Source organism: Balaenoptera physalus (assembly GCF_965194825.1).
Source record: "Balaenoptera physalus genome assembly, chromosome: 8".
In the NCBI taxonomy this organism is placed as follows: domain Eukaryota; kingdom Metazoa; phylum Chordata; class Mammalia; order Artiodactyla; family Balaenopteridae; genus Balaenoptera; species Balaenoptera physalus.
The window spans coordinates 59,444,261-59,470,170 of NC_138887.1; the positions used below are offsets into that span (position 1 = coordinate 59,444,261).

Here is a 25,910-nt window from a genome sequence, read left to right on the forward strand (position 1 = left end):
AGATCAATGGAACAGAATAGAAAGCCCAGAGATAAACCAAGGCACACATGGTCACCTTATTTTTGATAAAGGAGGCAAGAATATACAGTGGAGAAAAGACAGTCTCTTCTATAAGTGCTGCTGGGAAAACTGGACAGCTACATGTAAAAGAATGAAATTAGAACACTCCCTAACACCATACACAAAAATAAACTCAAAATGGATTAGAGACCTAAATGTAAGGCCAGACACTATCAAACTCTGAGAGGAAAACATAGGCAGAACACTCTATGACATAAATCACAGCAAGATCCTTTTTGACCCACCTCCTAGAGAAATGGAAATAAAAACAAAAATAAACAAATGGGACCTAATGAAACTTAAAAAGCTTTTGCACAGCAAAGGAAACCATAAACAAGATGAAAAGACAACCCTCACAATGGGAAAAAATATTTGCAAATGAAGCAACTGACAAAGAATTAATCTCCAAAATTTACAAGCAGCTCATGTAGCTCAATATCAAAAAAACAAACAACCCAATCCAAAAATGGGCAGAAGACCTAAACAGACATTTCTCCAAAGATATAGAGATTGCCAACAAACACATGAAAGAATGCTCAACATCAGTAATCATTAGAGAAATGCAAATCAAAACTACAATGAGATATCATCACACCGGTCAGAATGGCCATCATCAAAAAATCTACAAACAATAAATGCTGGAGAGGGTGTGGAGAAAAAGGAACCCTCTTGCACTGTTGGTGGGAATGTAAATTGATACAGCCACTATGGTGAACACGATGGAGGTTCCTTAAAAAACTAAAAGTAGAACTACCATACAACCCAACAATCCCACTACTGGGCATATACCCTGAGAAAACCATAATTCAAAAAGAGTCATGTACCACAATGTTCATTGCAGCTCTATTTACAATAGCCAGGACATGGAAGCAACCTAAGTGTCCATTGACAGATGAATGGATAAAGAAGATGGGGCACATTCGTACAATGGAATATTACTCAGCCATAAAAAGAAACGAAATTGAGTTATTTGTAGTGAGGTGGATGGACCTACAGTCTGTCATACAGAGTGAAGGAAGTCAGAAAGAGAAAAACAAATACCGTATGCTAACACATATATATGGAATCTAAAAAAAAAAAAAAAAAAAGGGTCATGTAGAACCTTGGGGCAGGACGGGAATAAAGACACAGACCTACTAGAGAATGGACTTGAGGACACAGGGAGGGGGAAGGGTAAGCTGGGACAAAGTGAGAGAGTGGCATGGACATATATACACTACCAAATGTAAAACTGACAGCTAGTGGGAAGCAGTCACATAGCACAGGGAGATCAGCTCAGTGCTTTGTGACCACCTAGAGGCGTGGGTTAGGGAGGGCGGGAGGGAGAGAGATGCAAGAGGAAAGAGATATGGGGACATATGTATATGTATAACTGATTTACTTTGTTATAAAGCAGAAACTAACACACCATTGTAAAGCAATTATACTCCAATAAAGATGTTTTAAAAATAAAATAAAATAAAAAATAAGATGATATCATGGAGATAAGTAATAAAAAAATAAATAAATAAAAATTTTTTTTAAAAACTATAATAAAGTAGTGATAAAAGCTCCTATTTGGATAAACAACTGAAGGATTGAAACTTTACTTCTGAGAGGCTGCTGACCCTGTTTTAGAGAAGGAAGACAAAATTAAAAGCTAAAAAGGAGTAAGAACATGGTCCACCTAGAAAAAAGACAAAAAACAAAAAAATCTACATTATTTGGACCAGGTCACACATCATTACTTATTTTTTCAACCCAGGTTTCAATTAATATGGGGCGGCAACAGTGCATAACAGTGTCAGTAAGACTTGACCCAAATCGGCTCCAGGATGTATATATGCTGATCAGGCTGCACATTACTGTATTGAGGATTATTGTTACTTTTCCTCAAAAGAGAAATTCAACCATGTAACCAAAGATTATTAAGCAGGGTTTGATGTGGGTTTTTTTCTTTTTCTATTTAGTAGACAAGATTGTTACAAAGCTAATGGAAGATGAAAAAGTCTTCACAGATCTACTAATCAACACAATTTCTTAATGATGCCATCCAAATGCTACTAAAAAAACTTAAATGGAAAAGTCAGGAGTATATCCATATCAAAACAACCCCTTCTCAAACAAATAGTGATATTTGGTAAGGAATCTTTTGGACTAGTAGTCAGATAAAAATGACCTACAGGAAATTACATTAAAAAGGATCCCAAATACCATATTTGGTATGTTTACTGACAAACAGGGAATAACAATTTTATTAGAACACTATATTAATCATAACTTTAATTCATTAGATTTATAAAAATATATATTGATGTTTAATTTCTCCTTTAAACACTTCTCCCTTAAACCAAAACAGATCATTTAAAATCTCCAAAACTAGGAATCTTTCAAGATATTAGCTCTAACACTACTACTAAGAAAAGAAAGAAAAGCTACTAAGAAAGTGAGAAAGAATTATATAATCACAATCATACAACAGAAACCTCAAAATTAATGAAAGGGAAAATTATTTATACTAAAGGAAGAAAGTAGTAACAATAAAAGAAAAAACTCAAGATTTATTTTTTACTTTGATTTACAATTTGCATCTTTAAGTTTGAACGTATCTGAAGTTCACAGAATTAACAATACTCCCAACAAAGCAATTATACTACAACATAAAGATTCAGTTTCTGAACAGAGAAACTATTCAGTTTCTGTATTTATTGTTTTCCTTATTTATTTTTTCCACATATTAGCTTGCTCTCAAAAAGCCTACAAAGCATCACACTCAGGAGTATTAATTTCCCTTTCCGTGTCTTCCCTTCTTCCTTCTGCCATAATAAAAATAGTTCCTCTATTCTAACGAGTTAGTCTTGGGAGAAAAACGAGCAATCATTAGCAAATGCTCAAATGCCATCAGAGCCATTTAAATGAATAACACAAGAAAAAATGCTACATGACTTTATAGACACAACTTGCTTTTGACCTAAATGAAATTACCACTCAGTTTGATAATCTTCTTTGTCTGCCTTGACTCAGAAAGACTTTTTGGCTGTTTCTAAAAAATCAAAGCTTCCTTAGAAAGAAAGTAGATTTGCCATTATTGAGACTATTCATCTGAAGCACAAATATCATTATGAACTTTTAATAGCTCTAGACACAGCAGGAGAACTAATGGGGTGTCCTTCCAGAAATCTACATTCATTTAAACAAGAATCTATTGATACTAAGAATCCAAGAGGTACAAGACTAAATCAAAGACAAAGACAAAGACAATGTTGGTGAGGATACAGAGAAAAGGGAACCCTCGTACACTGTTGGTGGGATTGTAAATTGGTGCAGCCACAATGGAAAACAGTATGGATGTTCCTTAAAAAACTAAAAATAGAACTACCATATGATCCAGAAATTCCACTGCCGGGTATATATGCAAAGAAAACAGAAACACTAATTCGAAAAGATACATGCACCCCAATGTTCATAGCAGCATTATTTACAATAGCCAAGATATGGAAGCAACCTAAGTGTACATCAACAGATGAATGGATAAAGCAGATCTGGTATACACAATTGAATATTACTCAGCCATTAAAAAGAATGAAATTCTGCCATTTGCAACAATGTGGATGGACCTAGAGAGTAAATATTATGCTTAGGCGAATAAGTCAGCCGGAAAAGGACAAATACCTATGTTATCACTTATATGTGGAATCTAAAAAAATAAAACAGCAAACGTATGTAACAAAACAGAAACAGACTCAATATACAGAAAACAAACTAGCGGTTACCAGTGGCGAGAGGGAAGGGAGGAGGGGCAAGATAAGGGTAGGAGATTAAAAGATACAAACTACTATGTATGAAATAAATAACAAGGATACATTGTACAGCACATGGAAATACAGCCATTATTTTGTAATAACTTTAAATGGAGTAAAATCTATAAAAATACTGAATCACTACTTCATACATCTTAAATTAATATAATATTATAAATCCACTATACTTCAATAAATAAATAAATAAGACAAGAGGTCAGAGGGGAGGGTTCATTCTGATTTGTACACGGTACTAGTCCCCAGGAGACTCAGGCCTGAGTCCAAAATAAAGGACCTATAGTACAATAAAACAGTTGCTTTACTATCATAGCTGTGGGACATTGAGACCGCATGGCCGTAGCAGCCTGCCTACCAGCAGCAAGACACATCACCCTCAAAGTAGATGAGGAACTATACAGTCATACACTTCTAGGGACCAGGCAACTATCAAAAATGAGCAAGGGATCTGAGAGAAGACAGTGGTAAACTGAAGACTGTAGGCTTCACCAGCAGGAGGCAGCCCTATTCAGCTCCAGAGGATTGTTGCCATAAGAGAGTGAAAACCTACTGCTGTCAGAACTTCAAGAGAACGAATTCCAAAATGTGTAAAATAAAATCTCCCAGTTTTTAAATGTTAGCAATCAATTCAATTTCTTAAAACCATTGTGCTAGCCTTAAAAATCACATCCATGGTCAAACCTATGACCTATGAAGTAGAGATAGTGCCCTCAGCATGATGAAAAGTCAACAACACTAATAGTACTAGTCATGCCTGCATCACACATCAGCAATGACAGTCATGAATACAAGCAATGGTAACATACTTGTGACCATCAGTGGTGATCAATACAATAATGGCAGCACAGCTGCTGCTTCTGATGTTCAACTACTCTGTAACTCCTCCAAGAAATCTGAACCACTCCTGGAGGAAAAAAAAAATGCATACATACAATCATGTTGACTGGTCTCAATTTATATTCATTACTAATCTAAAGTGGTCCCTTATTGCTATCTGGTAATGATATATACACATAATATATACGTGTGAAAACATGTATGTATGTATACACACCCACACAATATTATGTATTGTGTTTTTCCCCCAAATAACTATTTTACACCAACCTCTCACTCCTCAAATCTCCAACACCTCCCCACCTCTACTCTGCTAATGACTGTTCCTATTTCACTGAAAAAATAAGAAGCATTCAAAAAATAACTTCCACATGCTCTGACCACCACATCTAACAACCCACCTACATCTGCATCCACATATTCTATTTTCCCTCCAGTTACTATGGCTACCTTTATCTATTAAATCTCTCCACTTGGTACTGGATCCCCTCCTCTCTAGCCTTGTACTCAAAGCCCTTGCTCCACCAACTGTTCCACTTTCTCTCTTTATATCATCAATTGCCAACTTTCTCTTTCCACTGGTCACTTCCATCAGCACACTAACATGCCATATAATCTCTGCATCTGTGGTAGGCAGCCTCTAAGATGGCCCACAGTATTAACATTCTTGGAATGTCCCGTCCTACATTTGACTAGCGTTGTTCTGTGTGAACAACAGAATATGGCAGAAATGATAGTACATAGTCTGTTAACTAATTCCGTATCTTTCCCCTTGCTTTTATGTATTTTACATTTATTTAAGAAACCATGTAATATAAACATTTTGTTTGTAACCCTTTTTTTCCCATAATCTTTGGGATGGCTTGCCTGGTAGTGTACTGGGGGTCTACGGTTGCATTAGAGTAATTTCCCACAAGACAGGTTTTCATCTTACTCTAAAAACAGTATTTGAGAGCTACCTTCTCTTTTGAAACATCTTCCTTACTTAACCTCCAGGTCACTACTTAAGGTTCTTCTCCTATCTCACTGGCAATGTGTTCCCCATCTCCTCTGATGTGCTAGGACCACTTTACTACTCCCTAGATAGCACATCCAGGCTCACAGTTTTAAATAACATCTGCAGACTGATGAGTCCCAAATTTATCTCGCCAGCCCCTATATCTTACCTAAACTCTAAAAATTTAAAATCAAACTTTTACTCTCCACCTCAAAACCTATTCCTCTCTTGGATCATTGCTATGGTCTCCTAAATGGTCTCCCTGATTCCCACTTTAGACCCACTTCAGTCTACTCTCAACCCAGCAGTCAGAGTGATCCTTCCAAAACATAAATCAAATCCTATTAATCCTCTGCTCAAAACTCATGTCGGTCTTCCCAGATCCATCACAGTAAAATCTGAAATCTATGACTTCCAAGGCCTCATCTGGCTTGCCCCCATCTCTGCCTCTACCACTAATTAGCTCACTCACTCAGTTCTCGCCACACTAACCTTCATGTCATTATACAAACACCCCGAACACGTTTCCACTTCAACATCTTTACCCACTATTCCCTCATTCTGGAGTGCTCTTTCCCCAAATATTCACATGGTTTGCTCACTCACATCCTTCAGGTCACTGCTCAAATATCACCTTAACAGAGAGGATTTTCTGTGTAAGCTTTTATACATACAAACTTCCACCTACTCACTCAACCACCCCCATTCGTAGCACTCCCAATATTCCTTTTCCTGATTTATTTTTCTCCATAGTCCAGACCACCACCTGATACATATTTATTGTTTTATGTTTTCATTCCTGTCTCTCTTACTATACTTTAAGCTCCATGAGGTCAGCAATGTCTATATTGTTTATTTTACATGCCTAAAACCAACAGAATGCCTAGCACACAGAAGGTACTAAACAAACATTACTGAAAAAAAAAAAAAATGAATGAATAACAGTAATAGGAGACATTCCCACAGTGAGTCTTAGAGCAAGGGAGGGGAGCTTCACATGAAGGCAAGAGGACTGGTTAAAGAAGCACAGGCCCCACAGGTCTCACGAGTCCAGCAGATGCCCAGAAGTATTCGGGAGGAGGGCTATAATACCAGAAAGGCCAGTAAGAAACGGCCACAGAAACACTGTTTTGCAGTAGTCATGGCCCTGATAAGAAAAAATTAACTGATAGGAAAAAAGAATAAATTTACCACAGAGAAACACCCTCTCAACCAAGTGATCAAAATAACATCACCAGTAACTGGACAAATAAACATACATGCATGCTTCCTAATATAATACATTGAGAGCACAACATAACTTCTGTGGCACTCCTGCCAAAAGCACATAACCTGAAACTAATCATGAGAAAACATAAGAAAACCCCAATATTGAGGACACTCTATAAAAGAACTGGCCTGTATTCTTCAAAAATGCCAATGGCATGAAACATAAAAGACTCAAAATATGTTCTAGATTAAAGGAAACTACACAGACATGACAACTGAATGCAATTCATAATCCTGGATTTTATTTTGCTAGAATCAACATTATTGGGATGATTGGCAAAATGTGAATATAATCAGTAGATTATGGTATTCTATCAATGCTGATTTCCTGACTTTGATAATTATGTGATTGTGTAAGAGAATGCCCTTGTTCTTTGTTCTTAAGAAATATACATTGAGGTATTAGGGGTAGAGCTGAACATTTTGTCAACGATTTACCCTCAGAGAGGTGAGGAAAAACTTATATGAGAGAAGATAAAACAAATATAGCAAAATGTCACCACCTTGGAAATCTGAGTGCCAAGTATACGGACATTCTTTCTATTACTCTTATAACTTTTCTATAAGTCAGAAATTATGTCAAAATAAAAAATTTTAAATAAAGTACAACAAAAAATTACATTAAAAAAAGGTTCAAAATTCATAATCAGGAAAAACATTTTCAACATATTACAACATATTATATGTAATATGTAATTACATATAAAAATATGTTCAACATATTTCAACATATTCAGATTTTAAAAGATGAACTCTACAAATTCTCCTTTCAAGTTCAAAATTAAAAAGTGTAACTATTAAAGAAGAAACTATAATACCACTAGACTTCAACAATAACTTTTTTTTTTTTAATTATTAATTAATTTATTTATTTTTGGCTGTGTTGGGTCTTCGTTTCTGTGCGAGGGCTTCTCTAGTTGCGGCAAGCGGGGGCCACTCTTCATCACGGTGCGCGGGCCTCTCATTATCACGGCCTCTCTTGTTGCGGAGCACAGGCTCCAGACACGCAGGCTCAGTAATTGTGGCTCACGGGCCTAGTTGCTCCGCGGCATGTGGGATCTTCCCAGACCAGGGCTCGAACCCGTGTCCCCTGCATTGGCAGGCAGATTCTCAACCACTGCGCCACCAGGGAAGCCCAACAATAACTTTTTAAATAATACATTCTACTAGACTAACATACTAGACGTTTTCCTATATCTAAATTTCAGTTAAAAACTAGAAATAATGCCATGAAGGAAAATATCGTAACAATGACCTTCAAAGAAATACTGATTTCCATACAGTAATAATCTATTTTAATTATTTTTAAACACATTTTAAATGAACATAATCTGAAAAATAACACCAATTATACTTTGAAAATTCAGTATGTCTTATTTCAGTTCAAATATCATAAAATATTACAGGAAAACCTTAGTATAGTACATATGTAAAATAGCTGATATTACTTATATAAATGCAGTGTCAACCAGCCATTTCTAAAAGGAAACAAAACAAAGCAAAATTACCTTCATGGACTGTAATGCCACAGTTGTCACACTGAATTATTTCATCAGCATCCTCACTATTATCTCCAAGACAAACACAGCAAATCAGAATATGGTCCATTTTTTGAGAACTCCAGTTTTGACTCTTCTCAAGAATCAGCGAGTCCTAATATTAAAATATCAGAAAATCACATATTTAAAAGGTAATTTTAATAAATAAAATTCGCACCTTAAATCATTTTAGGCATTTCCAAAATTATGCTGCATACTCCATTATTTTAGTAATTTCAAAGTATGCTATGTTTGAGAAGTGAATCTTTGTCCAAAGACCCTCTAAGCACCCTCTCCCTAATTTTTCACTTCTCTGCAAGTCCCATATTCTCTCCTCTAGGAAATATAAAACCAAGCTTATAACCAACAACCCTTCATCTGCTTTCCCATTCTGGATCTATATCTGACCCCTGAAACTACAAGAAAGGAAAAATTAACCCACAAGTAATTACTAATCCTATATATGGGTTTTAAAAGTATAAGACACGTTTCCTACACTTAGGAAGCTTATAATCCTATCTTGGGGAGACAAGACACACACATATTAAACAGTAAAAAAAATCAAGATAACGTATAAGCAAATATGTATGTGATGGCATATTACAGACTATACTCCTTTAGTGCTGGGGAATCCAGAATTTCCAGGGTCATCAAACCACTGGATGACAGATCCATGAAAGCCTGCACAGGAAATCTGTGTATACAGGTACAGAAAACCATCTAAAAAAGAATCCAGATTGACTGATTGCTAGAAGAGTCAGAGTACTCGATTAGGTTTCTGTCAAGAAATATCTAGTGAAAACTGGTAATAAAGATACCTAGTTAATTGTAACATAAAAGGAGAAAGGAAGATGTATTAATGAATATAAAAAAATAAAGGGAAGAGTGTGCTCCATTTAATTTAAACCTTCGGCATTATGAATTTAAACTTTAAATGACAAATTAACATGATGATGATTCTTGTCATATTTAACACACTGGGCTCAGCATTACATATAATAAAAGATGGCACTTGAGTCTATATATTTTCATTTAAGAACCTAACCATATTCAGAAACAAAATAAATTAGTTCCATATCACACATTAACTATATTGTTTCATATTAACATTTTTATATTTCTGTATTCTTTTAAACTGACCAATATCCAAAAGTAACATTTAGAGTCATTTCAAGAGCAATTTGTAAATAACATCTGAAAGACACTTGACTGTCACAATAACATTCTTTCAATATATTTTCTGTGTAATAAATCTAAACTTGCAGCTGATCTAAAAAACAAATCAAAAAAGAATGCGAAAGTTAACAAGGAGGCATCATTTCTCTTAAGAATTCGAGCATTTTAAAATTTTATATTTTGCTCCTTTTTGTTATAAAACCAAAGTATCAATAGTTTGGGGCTTTGGACATCGCTAGCAAATAAAGATTAAAACTTCCTAAAAAGAAAACTCATGTTTTAAAGTACTTTAGTATAGTACTTCTGAGCAAAACAAAAATCTGCCCAGATTTTCATCCCATTAGCAATGCTTCAAATGTAACAGCATTTGCCTTAAAGTCAAATGTTCTTGGGTTTCATTCTCAGCTCTCACTTAATAGCTGTTGAACCTCGAAGCTGTAGTTTTCTAATCTGTAAAATGGGATGATAAAAATAATACCTACCTCATCAGGTTGTTGTGAGACTTAACAAGATAATGTATGGCAAGAATGTTCCTGAGACATACTAGGTACTCAATAAATGTTCATTCCCATTCTCCTTTCCTCTGTACTTCTTTGTAGGTGGTCCAAAAAGAGAAACATGAGTTGACCATTTATTACACTGGGGAATCTTCCTTGGAACCCCAAAAGAAAGGTTATAAGCCTCAATGAACACTGGTACTTTAAATATTTTCCCATGGTAAGTCCAAAAAATTTTTTTCTTAAAATACCACATCTAGGTTAAAAAAAATCACAGACCAGAAAAAGATCTAGCAAACAACCAGAGTTTGATGACTGAGAGGCTACTCATGTTTATGGGCTCTGCCAATATTTCTCTGGTGGAACTACAAAAACTAATCAGCCCTTGAAAAAAGAGGTTTACCCATGTGGGAAACAAGTAAATGTCTATGGATCAGAAAAACTAGCATCAACAGATAGTTCTATTCCATTATTTTCCTATTTGGCCATTTTGCTCAGAAAAACAGTAAATGTCTAAATTATCTCTATTCCATTTTCTCTCTACACATATTATCATTTAGAGGGAGAGAAAACAAAATTAACTGGCAATTTTGACCCTCTGATCTCCATCATTTGAGACTCTTACTAGACATTAAATACAAAGAGATAGAAATGGGGATAACTAGAGTCCTACAGTATTACCCTAACCAAATTGCTGACAATGTTTCAATGGGAAAATCTAAACAATACATCCTCTTAAAAAGTTTTCTAGGTTGTCTTCAATAGATCAAACATGGGTTGAAACGCACCTCTGATCAGAATACAAAAGTCAATTTAGTATCAATTTTTAATAGCATATTTCTGAAGACATATCATTTTTCAAGTTTCCGGAGAAAATATTTAAGCTTAAGTTTTTACCACAAAATACATCATTTGAAAATATGATTTTTCCATAAAAATAGAATTTGGGAAAATGGGTTTTGAATGGCACATCTAGGATATAACTTTAATATTATGGAATAATTTAATGGACTCTAATGGTAATTATTAAGATTAAATGGGGCACTACAGTAATAAATCAATGACTCCTTATTGTAAATTATTTCATTTTTCTCCTTGGGATTTAAAATTTACACCAAAAATGATTCTGCCCAATGTTTTTTATGGGCTCTCAAATATGTTTAGTGTTCATTTATATATGTATTCCACAAAGATTATTATAAATAACATATACAACAGGGTAAATTCTAACTAAGCTATATGTGTGTTTAATAGGAGGAAATTCCAGCACCCTTCATATAAAACCAGAATTAAAAGAATCCTATTGCTCTGAAAATGAGAAAAAATTATTATACCAAGTTTGACCAATAGTTCTTCCTAGAAGTTTTTAAAGAAGGTTAAATTTTCAAGAATCTCAAGTAATTTTTGTACAATGTTACAAACTGATTTTTTTTTTTTTAGGCTTTAGAGCAATTTGTTTTATTTTGAAATGTGTAAAAAGACAAGTGATTAATAAGTCAGAAGCCCCCAAAAGAAATGGCTATTTAAAAATTTTGGCAAAATGTTTACATTTTAATTAGCAAAATTCAGATGACAATTGCTATTTCTTCACATGGCAAGACATCTAATCTATTTAACCTTATGAAAAAAAAGTAAAAAACATCCACTGGAAAATTTATACTGAGATGATTTTCTATCATATACTAATTCTCATTCAAAGCTCTAGTTTCAAAGTCCTGAAAATGGGAACCATTATCTGAAAATACTATACAGCCCTCTCCAAAAAATTTATTTCAGAAAACTAAAGGCAAGATAACCTTGGTGAATCTCAAAAACTTCAAGATAAAAGTTTGAAAAAGACATGTAACCATATTCCAAGGGGATTGTTTCAGATAGCACTAAATTCAAAAAATGCCATAATGCCACTGACAAAGGTATATGCCCATGTGAAGAAAATGCAGGCTATCATATGCCCAAATCTAGAACAGTAGTTCCCAAAGTGTGGTCTGGGGAACTCTCTTCCAGGGGATCCAAAAGGCAAATACTAAGGATATTTGCCTTTTCACTCTCTCTCGTGGGTGTATGGTGAAGATTTCCAGAAGTTACATGACACGGGATGGTGTCATCAATCTAGTAACTCTTGTTTCTATACATCTCATTTTTTTTAATTTCTGAGTTTTAATTAGAAATGGCAAATCAAAAGATATAACCTATATGAATAATAATCGGGGTCCTCAATTTTTAAGACTATAAAGGTGTCCTGAACCAAACAGTTTGAGAACCACTGCTCTAGAGCATTTCAAGGCCTACAACATAGGCATGGTAAGACCATTAAAAGCCAATAATTATAAAAGGCCTCCACTCAAAAAAAAAATGTCAAATTCCCCTAAGAAATTTCAAAATTATGAAAGTTCCTGGGCATCATTTACATGATACCCAACACCATATCCCTACAAAAGCACCTGACATAGCATCCAAGAAAAAATTTTCCTGCTTATAGACTAAATACAATTTTATTATGTATTCTAAAACCACATTTTCAGCTATCTCTATTACAAAGTAGTATTTGAAAACAAAGTAAAAGCATAGAAAAATAAAACTTCAAATATAATCAAATATATACATATTAACTAATGAACACTTGGCAAGGTATCACTACCTAAAATAACCAGGAAGATTAAAATACAAACGTTGGCCAGAAGACAACAAGGATTACCTTTAGTCATCTTTTTTACAAAATCAAGATTATAAGAACAGGAAATTTAGAAATATAAAATAATTTCGATTAGTTCTTTCTTAAAATTTAATATCTAATTTAAGTGACATTTACATAGAACTAGAATCATCAAAAATTACTTAAGAGTTTGAATAATAGTCTTGGAAAAAAAACAGTTATCAAGGTTTCAGGCAGAATATTATTGAGCAAAAATTAACCTTATATAAATTCTTCTACATTTCTGCATAGGGTAGAGCAAAAGGAAAATTAACATAAATTAACACAAAAGGAATTCATTTAGTTACTATAAGAATAATCTTCTTGACAACTGTATCAAGGCACTTATCCAAGAAATGCCCTGGAATCTCATTCCTTTCGGACTGTTAACCTAAATAAATAAAGTCCCATTATTTACTAAAATCTCTTCTGTTTAGTAGGAAAAAAACTAAACAGCACATGTGGCCTTTAAATGCATCATAAAGGATCGTCTACAATCTCTTAAGCAACTTGTTATGTATTACAGATTATTAACAAATGGATAATTTATATATATTTTACATGGCAAATTTCTAGACACATGCAGGTGTTCCCCCACACCTTAGCATAAATCTAATCCATACTGCCTTCTATCCTAGCCAGCCTCCTTTTGTGAATGTCAGGCTAATAAAAATGAAGAACGTGATACTGCAGAAGGTAACCTTAGTCAGTAGATATAGGTTAGTATTAAGTGCTATAAAATAAACTGGATACATGTTTAAATAAAGTATGAACAATTAGATTTTCCATACTTCTGTTTCCTTAAACTGGAAATATGGAACTGTCTGTGCTACATCATTATGCATACTATACTATATTCCAAGTGACAATTTTCCTTTACCTAAAGATAGGAATTAGGTAAGCACTGGAATCAGGCAACGTTCTTCTTAAGAAAATGGGCAACCTGGAAGTTAACCAATGTTTATAACGTAAAATATAAACTACTGCTTCATCTCTACTGACATATAACACCTCCTAATCTGCTATATATTATTTTGGTAAAACACCAAATTTTTAAATGAAACTTAAAATAGAAAATCACTGCTATGTAAAATTTGTAAACAGAAGAAATGTAAAAGAACAAATAAAGCATAGAAAGAAAATCTTTCTACCAATTTAACCTATTTCAATAATATGAAAAAACAAAAAAATAAGTGCTTGTTAAAGAAGTGAATTTTTAAGACTATAAACACATTAATGGCATGACAGACTTATTATAGTTCTACATGTGATGTAACAGGTACATCTACATGTAAGACGACAACTCAGTCTTTCTTTTGAAGAAAAACATATACATAAACACACAGACAAAGAGACACAAATGTGTTTGACTGAAGAGTCTTGAATGTTGCATCTTGGGCCCAATGGATAAACCTAACTTTCAGTAGTAGAACTTCAAGTGGAAGAACTGAGTCATTACTGTAGTTTTATGATAGTAATGTTTGTTTTAGGATAAGAAATGTTTGTTTGTTTTCATTTCTTTGTAGAGAGAACTTATTCACTAAAAATATGTAAATATATAGTTTGTATTTACTCCCATACATCTAAAGCAAAGATCTGGTGACTATTCAGATGGGTGCTACAACTGAAAAAGGAATTAACCTTTAAAATGAATCTCTAAAAGCCTGAGACGATCATTAAGTTGTTTGTTGCCCTGCTCAAAAGTATTCTAAAAGTCTAAATTTTTATGCGGATATGGATATAACTAAGTTGAAAGAAAGGTGACCTTTGTTTTCACAATCCACTCAGCACCATTCAGCAGTCCTATGAACAATGGAGTGAGAGGACAGAAAAGGGAAAGGAAAACCACTATTTCCCAAGGGTATGGACATAGAAATATTTCTCTAAGTATAGAGACTGAGCTCCTTGAGGACGGTGACTGTGAGCTCCTTGAGGACGGTGACAAACAGCAGATACTCAATAAAGGCGGGCTGACCAAATGAATAAATGTTACAGTTAGGGTGCTCACTCACTACCACAGCTGTCTATAACAGGATTTCAAGGAAGCCACTTAATATAACGGGTGGAATGGTTTAGAGAAGAATTCCCTTTTCCCCAGACAGACAGATATCATAAAAATTGGGTTGATCTACCTCATTACTCTTGCTCTGAGATAGTGTCAGGCTATCATTGGTCAGTTCCTCATCATCAGCACTGTTTCTGCTAAGAACTTTACTCTTCTTCTTCTTGCAACCCCCTTCACTGGCAGGGCTGCTATGATCTTCATCATTGCCTTCATCATTCTCATCCTCATCACTCCCACTTCCCTCATCTTCATCATCCTCATTGTCTCCATCACTTCCTTCCTTCTGAGATGCAGATCTTCCCTTTCTCTTTACTGCAGTGGGTCGCCAATCATTGTCATCTTCACTATCATAGTCATCCATGTCATTCAGCTCTTCCATGGATACAAAATCCAAAAGTGGTCGGTTGCGACGAAGGTTCCACTTTTTTGGCTCACTGACTTGTTCCTCTGTAGTTGCTGTAGTGGGGACTGAAGGAGACGTGTTAGCAGCAGGAGGACTTGTGGCTGGTGTGGTGGAAGCAGCAGAAGCAGCCACATTATCAGATGTTGTTGCTTTTTCTTTATCCTTCTCTCTCTCCTTCTCTTTATCTTTTTCTTTCTCCTTCTCTTTTTCCTTCTTCTTTCTAGGTCTCTCTCCATTCTCTTCTTCCTCCTTCTTTTCCACTTTAATTAACTGTTTTTCTGATGATAGTATTTCTTCCTCTGCAGAATTTTTAAGTTGTTCTTCTTTTACTTTAATATCTTCATTCAGTTCTTCCTCTAAAACATTTTCTTCAGAATCACTACAGGAACCTTCTCCACTGTCCTTTGAAGGATCTTCACTTCCATTACCACTCCCTTCAGAATCTGTTGAAAATATGAGAAAAAAAAAAACCACACATATGTATATACATACACACACACACACACAACGCTGACACAAATGAAACCACCAAAATTTGTGAATAACTTGCAAAACAATATAAACAAATTTAAGTCAAAGAATGGTAGACGTTCCCAACCTGATTAAATAATAAATCAATGAAGCTGGAATAATGGTTCTAGTTCAATATAGCACTAATGAAGATGAATATATGTAACTCTAAATTAAAATATGCTTTAAAACGAGGACCACTATTTTGTGTCATACATCTCACGCTATACTGCGTACCTTAGAGGCAATTTTTTTTGAAAAGTAAATGTGCTTCTTTTTAAATTGAGCACTTGATTTTAACTTTATGATAATGTAATACATACCAAATTGTTCTTCTCTTACATCTTTCTGTCATAAATTATATGGACTTACATGCATTGAGTCACATTCAGAACAAGAAAAATATGACCCAAAAACTGTTTCATTTATCTCACTCTTCACCCAGCAAAAATGAACACAGATATTTATGACAATCAATTTGTACCACATCCCTAATATACCAATCAATTTTAGGATCACCAAATACACAAGTGAAAAACAGACAATAGCAATGGCACAGAAAATGGAAGTTGCAAGATAAGTTATCAATTTTTCTGATTATTAGGATACTGTTCATATCAATAAAAGAGTTACCTAAACTTCCAAAAATTCTAGGCAGTAACTACTACAGACCCTAGAATGAAAGAGATTAATGCATTTTTTTAAAACCTAATCCATCTCGGAAATGAGCAAGCACAGTAGTCACTAAAAAGATAGGCTGAGGACATTAAAGAGTTCATGCAGGACCATAAGCTTTCTAGCAAGTGCCTTCCATTCCTGTCTAGGGCGGCTCAGGCCCTCTTAGACCAACATTACTCAGTAACATTCTAATCCTCTTTACACATAATCAAATCAATAAAAATCTAAAATATTTGTGGAGAGGGTTATTGGTGGAAGGGGAGCAGGAGGCAGTGGGAAACAAACCAGTCACAGTCAAGTTGTAACCAACATCAATAGTAAAATCTGTAGGGTGATGAATATTTTGCACCTATAACCAAGATAAGGGTAACAATAAAACGGTGAAAAAAATTCATGTTTCCACACCATTCTAATTTCTGTTAACTCAACCAGTGTTAGCCTCTATAATTACCTGGGTGTTCAAAGTAAAAAAAATTGTCTGTAATTAGTATCTGGTTTCTAAAATATCTCAGAAATCCTTTACAAATGGCTGATGAAAAAAATCCTGCAAGTTAAATCACATAAAAAATAAAGACTAACATTTAGTGGATGTTGATTGAACCTATAAAATCACTGTCAATCTCAAGATTATCATACAGGTGCCTACATCTTATTCAGGACTGTTGTGACAAGACACTCTCATCCTGAACAATCTTGTAAAGGACACAAAAGCAATATCATGTAGGCCAACCATCCCTTATCTGAATTTTGGAGCCACACATGTTACAGAATTTAGATTTTTTTTCAGATTTTAGAAAGGTATCATAGTGTATGCACAATATATTACACTAACACCTCCAGTGAGGTCTATGGTACTATACTGTAATCAAATACATCTGCAGTGAAAAGTATGAATATTTACAAGTATGATAAGTAAACGCTGCAAATAAACTCCTATCAGTTCCAGTCAGGTTTTACCATCAAATAAATTCATGCCAAACTTAGGAAACATCTTTGGATTTGTGAGCTTCTTAAATTTCCAAAAGAGCGTGGACCCAATGTCACTTACAAATAGGGGACTTATTTTCAGTCCAACAGCTCTACAAATCATTAAGAAAAGAAGTGATTTTTTTTATACCACTCAAAACAATTAAATCCAACCTACCAAGAAAAAATACCCCTGATAAAAAATAATAGTTCCTAGATATTTTTAGATAAGGATATAATAATAAGCAGAGTTGACCAAACGCTTCTAAGGCAAAGACAGATCCTTGTGCACACTGACTAAAGCAAGCAATGCTATAATTAACAGCCCTGGGAAATGGAGAAAAGGAACTTTTCTTCTGGATTAACCTTGTAGAATTTTTTCTTAAGTAACTAAAAAGTACTCCTAATAATTTTTACCAATAAAAACATAACAGTAGATATAAAAGAACGATCAAGTGGGGCACAAACGTGGGCTCCAGATCAAAACTGAGACCAATCCAACTGTGCTATTACTTGTAAATTTTACAGAATGTCAAGAATTTCTGCAGTTTTGTTTTGGTTGTTGTTGCCAATGCCAACCGATTATTTTTAAAAGTACAGGGAAATTGATAACTCTTTGATTCTGATTTTGTTTTGTTATCATGCCTAAATAGAAAGCAGAATTTTAAAAAGATTTAAATGCTTTATATTTGTTAACATTATTAGAAGAATGTGAGATTTTTCCACGAATTAAATCCTAGTAGCTTACCCAACCCTTCATTCTCCATATATCACATTATCCATACTCCAACTGCTGGGATCAGGAATATATCAAATTTTATCTTTCTCTGATTTCTGAAAAATAACTTCTTCAACTGATTAGTCATAAGTTCTTTTTGGTACATACGCACTTGAGGGATGGAGATAAACAATATTTAGTTATGGCATTACTTAGTAATAATGACAATGAGAAAATCACTGTCCTTGGCTGTCTATAATTCTATTTTTGTAGGCTGTAATGAAAAATTTCCCATTCCTACCAATTCAAACAACGTTTCAAATCCATCACTCTTACAACCTTAAATAAAAGAAAAAAGTAGTAACAGACTAGAGAAATAAACCAGATATTTCAAATACAGCTATCTTAGGTATAAGAACAGAGTTAATTCTAAGTCTACAATAAAAATGTTTACATTAGAAGAAAAATTTTTAACATGGAAATCCCTACCTCCTATTCAGTTAAATAAGAGGTAACCTTTCTCAAACACAATATATCGAAACCTCTCTAAGCAATATAGCTATTTCAGCTAACAGACAGTTAAATGTTTTACAGTTACAGAGATTAGAAACCAACCTTCAAGAATCCCTTCACAATATTCAATGCTTAAGTTTCCCCCATGATAAATATTAAATAATAAAATCAATATGATTTAATTCAGAGTTTTATGTTAACTTTGCAATATAAAAAATCATCTTTGTTCATCAACCTTAATTATTTAACTATTCTGTTTATTGATCCGGTGCAACAGTAATTAGGATTATAAATATATATAACAGATAACAGACAGATCACCAGTCTACTATTCAGTTATCATCTTGGAAACATTTTTAACCCATCTAGTATATCTCTTTCTAAAAAGCCAATCAGTCAACACAACTCATCTTCTACTTCTGACTCCAGTCCCAGCTGTGTCATTCTACATTTTCTTAGTAGGTCTAGACCAGTGGTTCTCAAGTGGGTACAATTTTTCCCACAGAAAACATCTGGCAATGTCTAGAGACAGTGGTTGCCACAAAAGGGCAGGGTTAGGGTAGGGGTTAGGTACAGTAAATGCTACTGGCATTGAGTAGGTAGAAGACAGGGATGCTGCTAAACATCCTCCAATACAAAAGACAAGCCTCCACAACAAAGATTTAACCAACTCAAAATGCCAATATTGCTGAGATTGAGAAACACTGGTCTAGCATTTAAGACCTCAATTTGACCTCATTCTACTTCCCCAGGCTCATCTCTTCTACTACGCTTTTACTCGAAACCTGATCTCCATGTATAAACGATATTTTCCATCCTCCACATTTTTGACACCTAACGTTTCCCCTACCTAGGTTGCTTCTCTTTCAGTTCCTAGTTCAAGTCTCATCTCCTCAAAGAATCGTTGTAAATCCAGTCTCAAGTAGTCCCATCTCCTTTGAAAGACTTGAACTACACAAGTGATCGATCATGCCTTATAACATCTATCTGCTATTTTATTTAATTATTCTAACATTATCATTATTTGTGAATTCACCGTAATATCCAGCAAAGTGCTTTAAAACAAAGCTACAGTTGGTCAATGAACATATCTTGATCCACTTAGCCAAAGGCAGTTAAGCACAAAATACTACCAAGGCAAACTCTCAGCCTGACTCTTCCAGTTAAGTTGTTTTCTGGCAATTTGGACCAACTAAACTATGGCTCAAGATCTAAAATTAGCCATCTTACTTTGGCTAGGGGGTTTGGAAGACACAGCACTGCTATTTTGTCTTGTTTAATAAAAGTAATATATGCACTTATTTTCATAATCATTCGTTATGTAGATTACTAAATGTAATCAATCCTATCTTAAATGTCTCCTATCCTATACCCAATCTTAAGTCCAAGTCTCAAATATAACCACTTTAACTAGGCAAAACCATGAAATTGCCAATAATTAACTATCTTAGACCTATGAAGCTGATAATTTCATATGGTACCAGCTAACTTTTCTACATACAGTTCTTCTGGTGGTTACCACCATAACTCTAATACACTTACACACTGTTTTAGGACTAATTTGAAAATGTATTTATTGACTGTCCTCAATCAAAAATGAGAAATTTAGCCCTACTTTCACATTAAAGATAAAATAAAAGATGATCTATTTTCAGTTCACAATTTTCTAAAGGTAGAACCTGATAATTATTAACTGTTTATAATCACCTGCCAATCTTATTGGCAGGTCATTTTTGAATAATATTTATCTTTCTCTATGTTATCATCTGAGAAGCACAAAAATAAAATTATGTCTATCTGCAAGGGTGATAACTTTTCAGAAATGTCTATATTTATTCTTATTTATTTATTTACTTTTTGATTGCACTCTGCAGCATGTAGGATCTTAGTTCCCCAACCAGGGATGGAACCCACACCCCCTGCACTGGAAGCTCAGAGTCTTAACCACTGGACCACCAGGGAAGTCCCTCTATTTATTCTTAAAGCCAAACAGAAATATGAAGTTTTGTAGTCAGAATTTCAGAATTCAAAATGAAAATCAGAAGAAACTGATGCATAGAATCAGTTAAAAATTGAGGGCCACCAATCTAACCATTTTAACATTAAGTTTGAAGGAAGTCAGTAGTTCATTGAGTTAGTCATGTCTACAGATTGTTTTGAAAGAAGCTATGATCAGAAAGATTATTAGCTATCATTAAAGATTATTATTTAGCTATTATTTCTCCACCTCCAGTTTAATCACCTATTACTAAATAGGGTTGGGATTCCACAACTTCAGCATGTTTGGAAAACAGTGATAAGTCTAATGTCTTATTTCCTGTAAGAGTCCAACTGTCTTACGCAGAGACGAGAAAGGATTCAAACAGGAAACACTGGTAATCTAGAGTAAGCCAACATCTCAGCTATTGGAGACAACAATGCACCTTAACCAGGAGTGTAAAATACGACTCAATTTCTACTAATACCTATTTCAAACAAAATCATTTTCTTCTAAACTCTCAGTTATGATAATATATCAAGAACTACACAAATAAATTTGTGACCTTTGGGGCCCAGGAAGTAAATTACAAGTATAGCAGACTAGGTAACAGAAAGTATACATTTTTGAGTGCTTTTAGGAGATTCAAAAAAAAATTATCAACCTAACAAAACTCATTCTACCACTTTCACAAGTAACAGATAATTCCCATCAACCATGATTAAGCTTTAACAAGGTCAGGAGTCTCTATTTTGCTTGATACCAAAAATTATTTTGAGAAAGTAATTTGTATCATTAGATTGTTTTAACCCTTGTAAAGGGAAGTGATACATCTCAATAAACAAAAAGAGAAAAATTATATACAAAGTCAGGATTTATTTTCATAAAAATAATTATGGAATACTTAAAGAAATTAAGCTTTGGAGTTTTTCCCTAATGGTATTTAAATTAAGTCATAACTTCTGAGACCTAACTATTTTTGTCAGTTTACAATCTCAACCATGACAAACCAAAGCTACATTCTAGCCAAGAATATTATTTTCTGCCAAGGTTTTCACCAGGAGCACTAAAATAGGTTTGAATTTTACTTCCTTTACCTTCCCTTTCTTTCCCTTCTTTGGAAGTACCAAACAACAGTAAACGAAACGGGAGATGAAAGAGCTGAGAAGTAAAGGTTTAAAAAAATTGATCAAGATAAACTTAACAACTTTTAATTGCTGGAAGTAACCTCAATTAGTCACCTTGATACAGTAAGTAAGTAGTTTCAATTTAAGATTACATCTATCTACTTTTAGGATCTAAGCAATAAAAAGATTCTAAATGTTGGGAGTCAAAAGAATTGGATTAGATCCATTTAGGCCTAAGTGGCCTCATGCAAATTCCTTAAACTCAGTGCCCCTGTTATCTGTAAAATAATATCTGCTAAACAGAGTTACTGTAAAAATTAAATGAGATTGTGGAAACAAAAAGTTCTCAGTAAATCACGATGCAAATTCTGCTTGCTGATGCCATTAAAAGTAAAATAGTAACAAAACACAACCAAATTTCATCCCTTCCTACCATACCGAACAGAAAAAAAAAGAAAGAAAAGAAAAAGAAAAACCAGAGGAAAGGAGAGAGATATGACTAAGCATCAAAAATTCTCTGGAAGAATATTTTAAAACTGTTAAAAAGATAAAACTGAAAGGGCTCCAATTTCTCACTTTATTTAAATTTCTGTCAAAAGGGACAGAATTAAGTAATTTTTATTGTTCATGTATTTGTATTTTTCACATAAAATATTTAAACATAATTTGTATTTCTCAGATTCCTGCAATGAAAACTTTATATCTATATATGTGTGCATGCGTGTGAGTTACAATGAACAGGAGATAAAACGAAAACCACACTTCTCTGTTTTTCAATTTTGTACCATGTGAATATACAACTCTTTAAAGAAGTTTATTGTTCTTAAAATCACAAAATATAACGAGCAAGCAGGCATACTTTGTACCTCATATTTTTAAAAGGCCCAATCCACAAGATCCAGCACCTACCAAAGTACAACTCTTTTCTGGTCAATTCTATTCTGGTAAGGGAGCTAACAGACAAAAAGCAAAACTCCCCTCAGGGGATGCCAAGTGATCTGAAAAGAGAACTCTGTTCCTGGGCTGTTCATGGCTCACGTTATTCTCAGGATGGCACTCTACTTCAGGGTATCTCTAGATTTTTTTCCCCTCTGTCCATAAAATAAGCATGAATATATTTTAAAGTAAAGAATAGAGAAAACACTTTTGCATCTTTGTACCTTTTTGTTTGTTTTTTAATAAGATATAGTTGATTTACAGTATTACTGTATCTTTGGAATAAGGCCTTCTCTGATAATTATCTGAGTAAGTATCAAAAAAAAACAGAAGCAGTGATAGTATCTAGTGATACGATCTTAGGGAAAGGTGGGAAATAAACAGACAAAATAAAGTTTATGTGCTTTAACTTTATACTGGCATTTTAATTAAACGGGTTCTTTTTAAGAAAAGTCTGAAAATCAGCTCAACTGCAGAAAGCTGGGAAAAGGGAAGCGAGAAGGAAACATTTACCTGAAGCATCTCCAACTTTAAAATCACTGTCATCTGAACTATCATAATCGAGAGCTTCTAGCAGAGAAGCTGCCAAAGGCTTCACCTGCCTCCTCTTGGAGCTGCGATCCACTGTTAAGAGAAAAACATTACACCGTCATTCATAATCACGCCAAGCACAGGGGAGAGCTGTGGCACTGAGGGAAGGTACAGATGACCTCGTGCAGGTGGTACAAATCTCTGTCTTAATTCAGTTCTCAGCAAAAGGTGTGGGGGAAGGTTGGGGTGGGAACACTGGCTGGGGAGGGCCGGGCAGATCCACGGGCAGCTCCAGCCCCAAGGTGCAGCAAAGACGAACCCAGGCCGACCAAAATCGAAACTGGCCCTCTTGAACATCTTGCTTCTGAAACTCGCTTGTAATCCCTCACTTAGACATCATTTAACAGTCAACAGAAAATGCAAAGACCAGGGAATATGAAAAGCTATGTTCATTCCCACGGACCGTGGAGGGGGAGCGTCCACGAAGGGTCCAGCTTCCCGCAGGACACTCCCACCCCCGCCCTGCTCCAGCCGGCCCTGACTTCTAGAAGGGCTGAAATGGACCTGTCGCCCCGCGGACGCCTCCGACACACTTACTAAGGAATCCGAGGTGGTCGTTTGGAGTAGACCTAGGGAGAGGCTGCGAGAGCCCAGGCAGCGCCGAGGTCGAGGACTGAGACCAAGGAAACGAGTCCAAAAGATGCTATTAAAAATAGGCGGCGCCGCGGACCAGACCGGGGCGCCCCAGGTGCAGCCCCGCGGTTCCCCTCCCGCCCCCCGGCCCCTGGTCCTCGCAGAACCGACCCCGGCCGCTAGCGCGCCTTCCTTTGGCGCTTCCCCGGCCAAAGGCGTCCTCCGGCCCAGGCAGCGCGGCTAACCCGGCAGCCCAGGGGAATTAATGTCCCCTGTTAAAACTCCTAGAAAAAAAATAAACGAAAGAAAAACTTTATTAGCCTGCAACAAAAGCAACAAAAGACTCAGAATTTACACAATCCGAGGCCGGTTGCCTAAAACAATAGGGAAAGCAACGACCCGGATACAGCTCTGAAGAGAAGGAAGTGAAAACACCAGCCAGAGAGCGGCCCTAAGAACAGCAGGAGCCGAGGGCGCGTGCGCCGGCCTCGCCTCCGCTCTCCCTCAGGGAGGAGGAGCCGAACGGAGCCGGACGGAACCGAACGGAAGCCGAGAGGGAGCCGAGAGGGAGCCGAGAGGGAGCCGAGAGGGAGCCGAGAGGAGCCGAGCAGTGCGAGGCGGGAGTAGAGAGTTCCAGACCCTTGGCCAATAAGTCCCCGAGGCCCGGCCCTCAGTCCAAATCCGTGGAAGGCCAAATTTTGTGTCTGACAAGACGGAGCAGGATGTATGTCCCCATGAATGTGGAATAGTGCCTTGCATACATTTAGATCATTTACTTTATAAGGTGAATTTTTAAATCCATAAAACTATGAGGAGAGTATGTACAATCGTACGTCAGTCCTTCAACAGTTTCAAACGCCATGTTTATTCACATATAGGTTAATTATTTTTAAAAACAATGTTAAAATGTTAGAATCTGAGCAGTATTAATACTTTTTAAATGTTTATATATCAAGGATAGAGGAAGATTTGAATGAAGCCGATTCAATTGATTCATTTATTCCCCAGATATACATTGAGTGCTAATGTTTGTAACATGGGGAAATACCGTGTTACAAAGGACTGTAAATGAAATATATAGGAATCAAATCATACATTGCAGTAGTGACGCTTATTCTTTAAAGAAAACGTGTTGAATTCTTTTGTAAACTGGAATTAAATTTTATAACATTAAATTTGAAAAATTGGTAAATACCTATATAGTACAAGTCATGGGATGATTACATACAGGCTGAACCTTCAGCAAGAAAGTTGTTATCTTTTCCCTGCCAGAACTTAAGGTACAGTTGAGGATACAAAGAAGTCAGTGAGCAATTACTCTCTATTGTGAAAAGGACTGCCAGAGAAAAAGTACACATAATAAGTCTTCCTGGAGAAAGTTATATTTAGATCCAGACACAGTGTCTGAACTGGCTGGGGAAGGGAGAAAAAGAGACAGAGGTTCCAGACCAAAGAAAGGACATGTGCAAATGACCAGGACGAAGAGAGTATGGCTAGTCAGATTCCCCGAAAGCTGGGCTACCTCTAATGCCTCAGGATATTCCACCACAATAGTAGTTACGGCAACCTCATATTTCTGTGTTCCTAATCACTGCTAAAAATGCAGTCTCTCTGACCCTCCAATCTCTCTGAACCTTTAGTTCCCTGACCCAAACTACCACTGCTATGTACCCACTCAAATCTTTCTATCGTGCTGAGGAAACTTCCATTCCAAAATTTTAAAACCTTAGTAAACCCTTTTCCCTTTCGATGATCATTCTTGTACCTCCTTGTATAAAGTGGAAAGTTACCCTGCAGCCCCCTCAGATGGAAGCCACTCATTTTCTCAACATCCAAATGTGGCATCTGGTCCTTAATGTTCCCCACTGCCTTTCAGATCTGTTATTTCTCCAGTCAAAAGCCTAGCAACTTAAATATTTAACCAACTCCACTCCAGGAACTTCATTTCCATTCTACATGCTTCAAACATTAACCATACTATGGATTGTT

The 25,910-nt window shown here is 35.5% G+C and overlaps 1 protein-coding gene across 21 annotated transcripts in view; it reads right to left on the bottom strand.

Moving 5' to 3' along the window:
• The window catches only part of PHF14 (PHD finger protein 14), a 198,173-nt gene extending 173,774 nt beyond the window's left edge, over positions 1 to 24,399 (bottom strand). For 8 of the 21 annotated variants that reach the window (XR_014266385.1, XR_014266386.1, XR_014266387.1 and 5 more), the window contains exons 1-4: positions 23,886 to 24,396; positions 23,271 to 23,381; positions 14,996 to 15,774; positions 8,469 to 8,613 (exon numbers count right to left, since the gene is read on the bottom strand). Coding sequence is in view for 12 of the 21 variants with exons in the window: in XM_082471729.1 (XP_082327855.1) it covers positions 8,469 to 8,613; positions 14,996 to 15,774; positions 23,271 to 23,381; position 23,886 (1,036 nt within the window). In the remaining 9 variants the exon portion in view is untranslated. Of the gene's footprint in view, positions 1 to 8,468; positions 8,614 to 14,995; positions 15,775 to 23,270; positions 23,382 to 23,885 lie in introns of all 21 variants that reach the window. The other 13 variants (XR_014266383.1, XM_082471723.1, XM_082471728.1 and 10 more) reach the window with 6 other exon arrangements.
• Positions 24,400 to 25,910: the final 1,511 nt, after the last annotated feature.